The 10,635-nt window shown below is 55.6% G+C and overlaps 3 protein-coding genes across 3 annotated transcripts; 1 reads left to right on the top strand and 2 right to left on the bottom strand.

Moving 5' to 3' along the window:
* Positions 1-24: 24 nt before the first annotated feature.
* Positions 25-2,986, top strand: PTSG_10356 (uncharacterized protein; the record flags this gene model as incomplete). Its single annotated transcript, XM_004988350.1, has 9 exons — positions 25-76; positions 501-584; positions 728-811; positions 1,010-1,093; positions 1,323-1,406; positions 1,649-1,729; positions 1,887-2,046; positions 2,251-2,349; positions 2,795-2,986. The coding sequence occupies exons 1-9, from the start codon at positions 42-44 to the stop codon at positions 2,984-2,986; spliced, it is 903 nt and encodes a 300-aa protein (XP_004988407.1). The 5' UTR covers positions 25-41.
* A 669-nt stretch (positions 2,987-3,655) lies between these two features.
* On the bottom strand, positions 3,656-6,265 carry PTSG_10357 (uncharacterized protein). The gene is made up of 2 exons (XM_004988351.1): positions 5,697-6,265; positions 3,656-5,386 (listed from the first exon to the last, which is right to left on the bottom strand). The coding sequence occupies exons 1-2, from the start codon at positions 6,098-6,100 to the stop codon at positions 3,688-3,690; spliced, it is 2,103 nt and encodes a 700-aa protein (XP_004988408.1). The 5' UTR covers positions 6,101-6,265; the 3' UTR covers positions 3,656-3,687.
* Positions 6,266-7,544: 1,279 nt separating this feature from the next.
* PTSG_10358 (uncharacterized protein) lies at positions 7,545-10,160 on the bottom strand (the record flags this gene model as incomplete). Its single annotated transcript, XM_004988352.1, has 1 exon — positions 7,545-10,160. One exon carries the CDS (start codon positions 10,158-10,160, stop codon positions 7,545-7,547), a length of 2,616 nt encoding a protein of 871 aa, XP_004988409.1.
* Between the last annotated feature and the right edge of the window lie 475 nt (positions 10,161-10,635).

Genomic DNA, 10,635 nt, shown 5'->3' on the forward strand with positions numbered 1-10,635 from the left:
ATAATCGCATCGGAGATGAAGGCGCTGCCGCCTTGGCAGACATGCTCAAGCACAACACGACCATCACGAATATCAAGTGAGGAGGTGGATATGTGCACGATTGTTGTTGTCGGAAGTACGGTCTTCAGCGTGCAATGTTGCCAGTGATGTGGAATGAACTGGTGTGCATGTGTTGCTGTTCCTGACTCGTTGTCCCTCAGCTGACGCCCTCTACGTACCGCCACTTCCTTCACATGTTAATGGCAGCTTGTACCATAATCGCATCGGAGATGAAGGCGCTGCCGCCTTGGCAGACATGCTCAAGCACAACACGACCATCACGAATATCAAGTGAGGAGGTGGATATGTGCACGATTGTTGTTGTCGGAAGTACGGTCTTCAGCGTGCAATGTTGCCAGTGATGTGGAATGAACTGGTGTGCATGTGTTGCTGTTCCTGACTCGTTGTCCCTCAGCTGACGCCCTCTACGTACCGCCACTTCCTTCACATGTTAATGGCAGCTTGGACGACAACCGCATCGGGCCTGAAGGCGCTGCCGCCTTGGCAGACATGCTCAAGCACAACACGACCATCACGAATATCAAGTGAGGAGGTGGATATGTGCACGACCGCTGTAAGCGCTCTTCCTCGTGAATCTCTCGCCAAAATTTAGGCATGGCCACCCCTGCACATCTTGCTCATGCCATCATTGCCGCCACTTACCCTCCTTTGTGCGTTCTCTCCGCAGCGTGAGCGACAACGGTATCGGGGATGAGGGCGCTGCAGCGTGGGCAGACATGCTCAAGCACAATACCACCTTCACATCCGTCGAGTGAGTGTGCGAACACATAGAAACGGTGTTCATCTTGAGTGCACTCCTGCGTTGGCGCATCGTTTGCTGCGTGCACTTGCGATGTGGGCTGCGAGTGCGTGTTTTCGTGTGTGGATGTTTGCGAATACGCGCAACCCATTGTCACACGCAAACACACTTTGCCTCTTTGCATGCCGTACTTTGTTGTTTGACCCACAGCCTGAGTAGGAACGCGATTCAGGACGAGGGCGCTTGTGCGCTGGCAGACTCACTCGAGGGCAACACCACGGTTTTCAGTGTGAGGTGGGCATAATTTTTTCAAAACGGCAGAGCTTCACGTGCCTGTGTGTTTGTGTGTGTGTGTGTGTGTGTGTGTGTGTGTGTGTGTGTTTGTGTGTGTGTGTAGGTGCCCTGATACTTTTAAGTGACTGATTGTCTTGTGTTGGTGTGCTCTGTTCGTTGCCTCTCACGACAACCAATCGTCTCCCGCGCTGCCACACCCCATCCTGCCTTGTCTCGATTTCATTTTCAGCTTGGACGGCAACTCCATTCAGGAAACGGGTGCTGTGGCTTTGGCACACACGCTCAAGCACAACAACACCATCAATTACTTCTAGTGAGGTTTTGAACAGTGCTGGGAGGGAGATGGGCTGTGCTACACACTTCTTGTTGATTGCTGTGTGGGTTCGGTTCGCACACGCAATGAACAGGCTTGTAAAAACGGTTTTACGCTGCTCAATGGAGCCCCCAGTGACTGTACTGCCTCGTTTCATTCTGTGATTCCCATACCACCATACTCCACCCTCATTCTGTAGTATTCTATTGTCCGCCTGCCCCACCCTTTGTTTGCCCCAACAGCATTGCCAACAACAGCACCGCCGCCGCCCGCGCCATTGGTGCCGCACTGCCGGTCAATCGCGAAATCGCCACAGGCTCATGGTGAGTGGTGGCTCGTGATGTGGTCATGTGTTTGAGTGTTTCTCTGTCGTGGTGTGGTGAAGTGTTGAAAAGTTTGTCTGTGACTTGAATCCCACTTGCGGTTGCCTTTCCACGCGTGCAATTGGCATTCATGCGTTGACTGTTTGTGCGACAACAGGTTCCAGGACGATGAGGGCCAGGCCGCCTTCAAGGAAGCGCGCATCGCCAAGAAGTATCAGCAACACGACTTATTTCTCAACTGCCAGAAGGGCAACGTGGACGGTGCTGTGTTCTTCATTGATGAAGAGAATGTGGACATCAACGAACAAGACACGGAGGTGTGCTGTGGAGGAGAAGTGGTGTGTGTGTGTGTGTGTGTGTGTGTGTCTGTGTCTGTGTCTGTGTCTGTGTGTGTGTGTGTGTGTGTCTGTGTGTGCTGCGCGCACCTTTGCCCACACAGCATTGTCATTCACCACGGCCCACGGCTGTTCTTTCTTGCACGCTTTGACAACGCTGCATGGACTCCATTTCATCCCAAAAAGGGCAACACGGCGCTGCATGTTGCCTGCAGGCACAACAAACCAGCGATTGTGAAACTGCTGCTGCAGAAGGGTGCCAACGCCGAAATCAAGAACGAAAAGGTGAATCCTTGGTGGTTTCTTGTAATTGCGAAATCAATTGACTCGTAAATTTCTACCAGACAGTGCACGCTTGTACGCAACTGTCTTAGCAGGGCATACAAATCACCGACGTTGACCAAGCACGGGGGATTGACCTGCCTCATTCTGGTCACTCACTACCTCCTTTACCCGATGCTCTATTCACCACCCTTTCTCGCCACTCCTTGCCTCCGATCAGGATCTGCCCATTATTGATGGGGAATGGCCGGACAGGTATGCGACAAATCTCATATCATCTAGTCTGCTTAAGCCTTGGAAATTATTTAGTGAAATTGCAATCTCAAAAGCGGTCTGTGACACCGACAGATTCTCACACACTCTCACACACACACACACACACACACACACACACACACACACACACACACACACACACACACACACACACACACACGTACCCAAACAGGGCGAGACGCCCTTTGATGTTGCGAAAGCCAAGCGGTGCACCGCTGTGACCAGCATTGATGGGCTGGATCCACATGCGCCCGGCGCAACAGATCAGCAGCAGCAGCAGCCACAACAGCAGAAACGCACGCCAGCGTCTGCTGACTCTGCTACCTCGCCCACAAAGCGCGCGAAGCAGGACGGTGGCAACTAAGGCCGATGTGCTTGTTTCGAAGCTGTTGATTGGTGTCATGCACGCACGTGGCTTCACCCGTTCCTTGTGTTGGCAGACTTCTGCTCCCCTCGTTGTCATGATTTTGTTTCTGCTCCCTGATTTGATGACCTTTGTTTTTGCATCTCGCTGTTACATTACAACTGTTGTCTTGTTGTGTCCCATTCATTCACAAGCATTCGAGTACGTTTCTTGCCTCTGCTCCTCTTTTTCTCTGAGCATCTCACGTTCTGATGCGCTTAGTGACGTGCTGTTGCGCACGCTTGTGTACTACTGCAAAGGATCTACCTTCTGTGCCCACTGTTGTATTGTCACATTACCGGAGCGCAAGCTCACATTTCGGAGGGAAGGCACTGCAAGCCTGCAAGCACACGTGCCCTTCTGGCTCCGGTGTTACTTTTCCTGTTTCGTGTGCACTTGCACCGTGCCGCAAGATGTCATGTTGTTACTACGGCCCCATTCAAGCGTTGCATTGATTTACAGTAAGACTGTAAGACCTTAAGACCACACACTGAGAGAGAGAATAAGTACACCAGTTCAACAAACGTCCCTGCTTGGGGACTGTGACTGACATGCAAGCATTCCCACGCTCAATCAAATCCACACAGCAAAGCAGCTACAGGTTCACCACACACACACACACACACACACACACACACACACACACACACACACACGTGTCACTACAGCATGGAACACCACGCGCCCCAATCCCCTTGCTGCCACACGCCAGCCTCCCCTTCCTCCTCCTCCTCTTCCTCCCCATCATCTTCGCTCGCCGCGGAATCCTCAGATGACTCTTCCTCCCCTTCCTCCCCTTCCTCCCCTTCCTCCCCTTCCTCCCCTTGTCCACCCCTTCCTGTTGGTGGAGGGGCATCACCCTGCTGAGCGCCCGCACGTCGAATGGATGCCAGGTTTTCTTCTGCTGTCGTCGTGAGCATGTGTTGTGGGCCCAGGTGCTGCCGGTACAGTGCGACCGTGGTGGTGAGCGCGTCCACCGCCTCCTGGAAGCGGCCCGCCTTCGCGTACGCGTACGCCGTGTACTCGAGCGTGCGTGCGGTGGTCGGGTCCTGCTCGCCGAGGGTCTGCCGGAACAGCCGCAGCGCGTGCTCGTAGCTGGCGATGCAGCGGTCAAAGTCGCCCAGCGCATTGTACATGTTGGCGAGGTTGCTGTAGGTGTTGGCGATGGTAGCATGCACGTCGCCAAACGCGGCGCGCTTCGCCTCCAGCGCCTTCTCCAGCAGTTTCACGGCCGTCTCAATGTCGCCCTTGCTTGCATACGCCAGGCCGAGGTGGTTGTACGTGCCGCCAATGGTGGGGTCGTTCTCGCCCCAATGCCCGCGCTTCAGGATGTCCAGCGCCTGCTTGTGGCACTCGATGGCCCTGTCGCTCTCGCCGGCGTCGTCATACGCAAGCCCGAGCGCGTTCAGCGTCGACACCAGCTTTGTGTCGTACTGCTGCTGCAGGTCCACACCACCTCGTGCGCCTTGCTCTTTGTCTCCCTCGCCGCCTTGCTTCTGCTGCTGCTGCTGCTGTTGTTTCGTGGCCTTGTCGCGGGCAGCGGAGAAGATGGCCAGTGCCTTCTTGAAGTGTTGGATGGCTTCCGCACAGCGGCCTGCAGCGTGCAGCGCCGTGGCCAGGTTGTTGTGCGCCTCTGCCGTGTTCTCGTCCTCCCCGTATTCCACGACCGAGATCTTCAAGGCCTTGCTGTAGCAGTCGACGGCTTGCTCGATGTCGCCCCTGTGGTAGTACACCACGCCCAGGTTGGTGTACGCCGTGCCGGTCGCCTTGTGCTGGTGGCCCACGACGCTGATGGTGGCCTGCAGGTCCTTGTTGAACAGCTCCGTCGCGTACTCAAGTGCGCCGAGCGCTTGCATCACCGTACCGGCCTGGCAGCACATGGTGGCATAGGCCTTGGTCTTTGTTGCGGCCTCGTCGCCCGGCTGCTCCATCTCCCGAACGAAGGAGGCCACCAGGCTCAGGCACCACTGGCGTATGGCGTCGCGCACGCGCGCGTCCACGAGTTGGGCGGTGGCGCCAGCCTGCGTGATTGCGTCGCAGATCATGCGCTTGTCCTGCGGCTTGGTGGTCTTGGCAGCGTCCACGCTGATGGCGTCCAGCATGGTTGTGAACGTCTCGGCAGCAGACGAGCTGAGCACGGCCGCCTTCATCGTCTCGCTCAGCTGCCGGTGCACCGCGGTGTCGATCTGCACGTTTGGCAAGCCCACGCCACAGAACACCTCCCACAGGCACCAAGCGCGCGTCAGTGGGAGCGGCTGCGGGAGCGGCAGCGGTGCGTTGGTGCTGGCGGCTGCAGCCGGGGTCAGCACAAGCAGCATCTTGCCAATACCGCCCACCGTGTTCAGCACCGTTTGCATCCACCTGTTGTGTGTTTTTGTGTGTGTTGGGAGTGGGTGGTAGGGGGGAGGGGGGTGAGGTAGACACAAAAGTGTAGCGTGCATGCATGTGTGTGTATGCATGTGTGTTTTGAGTTGGTATCAGTTCGTTGTTGGTGTTTGCTTGCTTGCAGGCACGGATCACGAATCAAATCCTTCTACAAACACACACGATCACACGCACACACAATCACAAACACACAATCACACGCACACACACGATCACGCACACACACACATACACACACACACACACACACACACAAACACACAATCACACACGCACACGCACACACCAGTCTGTGGTGAGGTCGTTGGCCATGTCCTCGTGTTGGCTGTGGCTGAAGATGTCGAGCCAGAAGAAGATGGGTGGGTCTTCCAGCCTGTCGGCTTGATTGTCTGCATAATAAACCAGTAGTTGCAGGACATCCATGGCTTTTGCGCCCCATGCGTGCGACACAAACACGGTGGCCCGCTGCACGTCTTCAGCCTCCTCTGCCGATCGTTGCCGCAGGACGTCGATGTATGCGCACTTGCACTCCGCTGTGCGTGGCACCACGAGCGTCTCGCACACTTGTCGCGTCGTCACGTCATGGGCCGTGTCTGGGAACGCGTCCTTGATCTCGGCCATGAACCGCTTCACCCCAGCCACAGACACGCCATCCAAAGGCATGTGTGGGGGCGCAGATGGTGAGGACATGGCTGTTGGATTGGTGGTTGGTCTGCGTTTTGTCTTGCTTGTGGAAGACTGCTGAATGATTTCTGCAAAGATTGTGCCGCGAACTGCTTGAATGGTGGGCTGATGTGAGTGAGCGAGGTTGTGGAGATGCGAGGTGGAAATGAGGAGATGCGACTTGGAGTGCTGTTTGCTATTGCTATGCTGCGCTGGCTGGTGCAGTCGCTTTCGCTTCTTCTCTTCGTCCTCTTCCCTTCTTGCCAAGGTCCTTCCTTCCGTCCGGCTTTCAGAAGCCTTTCAGAGTGTCGCTCAAGCGCTCACGCAGTGTCACATCTCAATAGCAATGTGTTTGTCACCAACAGAACAGAACATAACATTGTTCCACCCACGCACACAAGCTCTCTCACTCACACACACACACACACACACACACACACACTCTCTCTCTCTCTCTCTCTCTCTCTCTCTCTCTCTCTCTCTCTCTCTCTGCTTCGTCCGCAAAGCAATCTACAACAAGCACAATGGCCTGAAAGTGTGCCAAGGAAGAATGCAGACAGGCTGACGTCATTCCGTGGTTGGATGCAGCTGCCATTTTTCCTTTCCTTGCTTGCGTTGTTGTGGTGCTGGTGGGCTTATAATGTTTTTCGGTTCGCATTGCAGTGTTCGAGTGTTACGTTACCGAAATCTTCTACGTCAACGAGGAAGGTCGCATCTATTTTGTTCTTTGCAGCCATGAATCTGTGCGTTTTTTTTTTGTTGTTGACTCTCTGACTCTTGTGTTGTTGCCGTGGAGCTTCCTGCTCCAAACACTTCCGTGCCAAACACCGTCGCACGTGCTTGTTGGTTTGCGACCTTGAATCGCACCCACGGCCCTCACAGTATCGCATCATCCTTCAACGCACGTCCTTTCTCTTGTTGTTTGTCGGTGTTGAACAGGAAACCGTCATCGTTGTGTCTTCTCCAACGTTGTGTCTGTCATCACCCAGTTGTTTCAGCTGTCTGACATCACTCTCACATCACAACTTTTATTAGCCCATCGGCCTAGCGTGCAATGGGTGCATTTCATGACGTCACTGAGTGGTTGGATGCAAACAAACGTGAGATAACACAGGAGCAGAAAAGTCACAGCAACGAGGATTCCAGGATTGTGCACGGCCATTACCCGGCTGCTGTGCTTTCAAGGAGAGATATTTAAGCAAGGCAAGGCAGAAGAAGTAACACAGCAGCAATAGAACAAGGGTGTGATGTGCAAGGCGCACACTGACGGGAGCGTGTCAAGAGACAACTTGCACGTACGTTCAAGATGACAGCAAGAGACAAGGAACAGAGAGAGGGAGAGAGAGAGAGAGAGAGAGAGAGAGAGAGAGAGAGTGTGTGTGTGTGTGTGTGTGTGTGCGTGTGTGTGTGCGTAGATTACAAATCTCCCTCCACCAACAAACATCTCCTCCCCCCTCCCCCCACACACACATCACGTGTTCCTCTTGCGCTTGCCCTGCGTGAGCGCCGCCATCATCTCTGCTGGCGACCGGTTCACCAGAACCGCATTCGGCCACTGCCAGCGCTTGTCATTGCTGGTGCAGTCACGAATCACCAGGCACGTGACTGAGGTCAACGAGGCCAGGTCGTCAAACGTGCAGTCTTCCAGGATGAGGCGGTGCACATTGTGGAAGCAGGAGAAGCTCATGATGATGGTGAGCTGCAGTCGACATGTGGACACGTCGCTCACACGCTCAATACACAGCAATCGCTCTAATTTTGCACTATCGCCTGCGACCTTTGCATCACCACGGCCAGGATCATCACCATCAACGTCGTCATCATCATCACGACCACGACCACGACCACGACCACTCCCACCACCGCTGCCATCATCATCATCATCACCACCACACCCACCACCGCTGCCATCATCATCACCGTCGCCGTTGGCGCCGCACTGCGCCACTTTGTGTCGCGGATCAGGGCCCCATCGCAACCTGTGCGGGCCCACGCTCAGCCACGTGATGTGGGAGAAGACCACACTGCCATGACAATCGCAAAGGGTCACGTGGTCACAGTCGCTTATTTCGCCGTCAAGCACAACACCAGACATGCGGAGCTGCCTCCGCCCAGAGAGGACGCCCATGTTTGAAGCCCGCACACACCATCCAGTGAGCGAGAGAAGCGGTATGTGGGACCAGCAGGTGACGGAGACGCCGTCCTCAACAATCGTGTGCAGTTCCTTCACACAGGGTGGCAGCGACGTGGTTTTGGTGCACCTCGCGTAATCCAGACACATGTACACGTTGTCCGGCACCTGGAACAAGCCGTCCGCCGTAAATTTGTTGGACGGATCGGCCCGAATCACCAGCTTGTCCACACGGTGCGCTAGATAGGCCAACTCGGCGACGTCTGGGCCGTCACACAGTTGGAGATCAGCCTCTCGGGCGTGCTCAAACCGGGGGAGCTCTGGGCCCAGCGTGTCCCCATGGACGACGCCCAGCTTGTCGAGTCCCGGAGGGAGCTCTACCGCGAAGTCATCTTCGGCAGCGTTGTGGTCTGGATCAAGCTCGTCAAAGCGCAGTTCAATGTGGGTGGCGTTTGGAAGGTGCAACGGCGATGGTGCATCCACGAGATGCATGTTGCGCAGGCAAACCCGCTTCGCGTTGAGCGTGCTGGTGACAAGTGACGAGGAGTTGAGGCACACATCATCCACATCTGCGATAACGGACTGCCCACCCGCTACAATGCCTCCGAACACCAGCTTTTTCAAGGCGGTAAACGGGGTCAGGTCCATGCCTCGGCATACGGCCACCCTCAGGTCTTGCACGCCGGCAAACAGGCTGAGATCGCTGAGCTTGTTGAAGCCGAAAAGGCTGAGCCCGTGGACATTTGATACTTCGCCTTGCAGAGCAGTCTGCTCATACATTACGCGGAACCAGCGAACGTGGCCTATGTCATGGAAGGAGATAGTGTTCAGCACACCGCCCCCCGAGTCCAAAACAAGCGTGTTTGCGCTGCACACTCTCAGCGAGGCCAGGGGTGCAGTCGTGGTGATCTTCACCCTATCTGCACGGACACATGCATCATCGCCAACGAGAGTTGAGAAGTGCTCCTTAAAACGGTCAGCATCTGCTTGGCTCTTGAGTGTGACAGTGACATAGAGCAGAGCGGCGCGCGGCTGCTGCTGTGATTCGCGTATCGCGTCTTCTCGCGGTGTCATCCGCTGTTGCAGCCTGGGTTGCTGCTGCGAGCGCTTGTCATCATGTCGCTGCTTTTCCTCGCATTCGTCGTCGTCGTCGTCGTCGTCGTCGTCGTCGTCGTCGTCGTTGTCGTTGTGTTCTTTTTCCTCCCTCGGGTTCTTCCCCTTCTCCCTCAGATCTTTTTCATCCCAACACGGTTCCTCCCCACCTTCCTCCTCCCCACCCTCTGCCACTGCCCATGTTTCCAGGTCGTGCATGCATGTGAATGCGACGCGGCCGCACCGGGAAAACTTCAGCCAGAAGTCGTTGTGCCGAATGCTTGCCAACCGTGCTTGCAAGAAAGGGAGGTCGCTCGCCCATGTCACACCAAGCCAAGAGTAGGCAAGGAAGCGCTCTTCCATCCACGCCGACACAGTGGCGGCGTATCTGGCCGCACTGTCAGTGCAATCATCCTCGGTATCGGTGCCGCCCTTGTCTTCGCCTGGTGACACCAGCGGGGGAAGAAGCGTGGTCTGGAAAGTGTCCAGCCAATCTTGCACACTGGGGCCGTAGTCTTTGCTCCACGTGTCCTCAGCGTCGTCGTCTCCCGGTATCACTTCAGCCTGCTGTGAGAGACCTCTGTGAACGTCCAAGGGCTGCTGCCCCATCTTCACTCTCGCCAGCTTCCTCTTGTACTTGTCGTTGTTCGTTTGAGAGAGCACCGTGGCAAGGCACCACTTTGGCATGGCCCATGGCAGGTCGTGGTACAGTTCACGGCAGGTGAGCATCAAATTGAGGAACGTGCGTGCCCTGCCACAATCAGCCTTTGCTTTCACGTCAAACACCTCCAGCGTACCCGACGCATCATCGCCAATATTAGTTGCAGACAGGATCCGCGCAGCCACCAGCTTCCAGCACTCCATAGTGTGTGTGTGTGTGTGTGTGAGTGTGAGTGAGCGCGCGCGCGTGTGCGTGTGCGTGTGTGTGTGTGTGTGTGTGTGTGTGTGTGTGTGTGTGTGTGTGTGTGTGTGTGTGTGTGTGTGTGTGTGTGTGTGTGTGTGTGTGTGTGTGTGTGTGTGTGTGTGTGTGTGCGTGTGTGTCTTCATGGCACACCAGCACACCACCCACATCCGGTGCCTTTGCAGAAGTTCATGTATGCCGCTCATAATCTTCCAAACTTGACCCCACGAAAACACGAAAACGCAACGAACACACGCACCACCACCATGCTGCCACCCTTCTCGCGCCCGTTTGACTTGTGCTGCCTCTTCCCCATCTTGGTGTTGGCATTGGCTGGACAGCACGGGCTGTACCTTCACCGTGCATACTGGGCGAGCGATGCGGCGGCTTGGTTGGTGGAAGATGACGCGGGTGCATTCCACGTCAACACGAGCGATC

The sequence above is a fragment of the Salpingoeca rosetta genome, assembly GCF_000188695.1.
Source record: "Salpingoeca rosetta unplaced genomic scaffold supercont1.36, whole genome shotgun sequence".
NCBI classification, from domain to species: domain Eukaryota; class Choanoflagellata; order Craspedida; family Salpingoecidae; genus Salpingoeca; species Salpingoeca rosetta.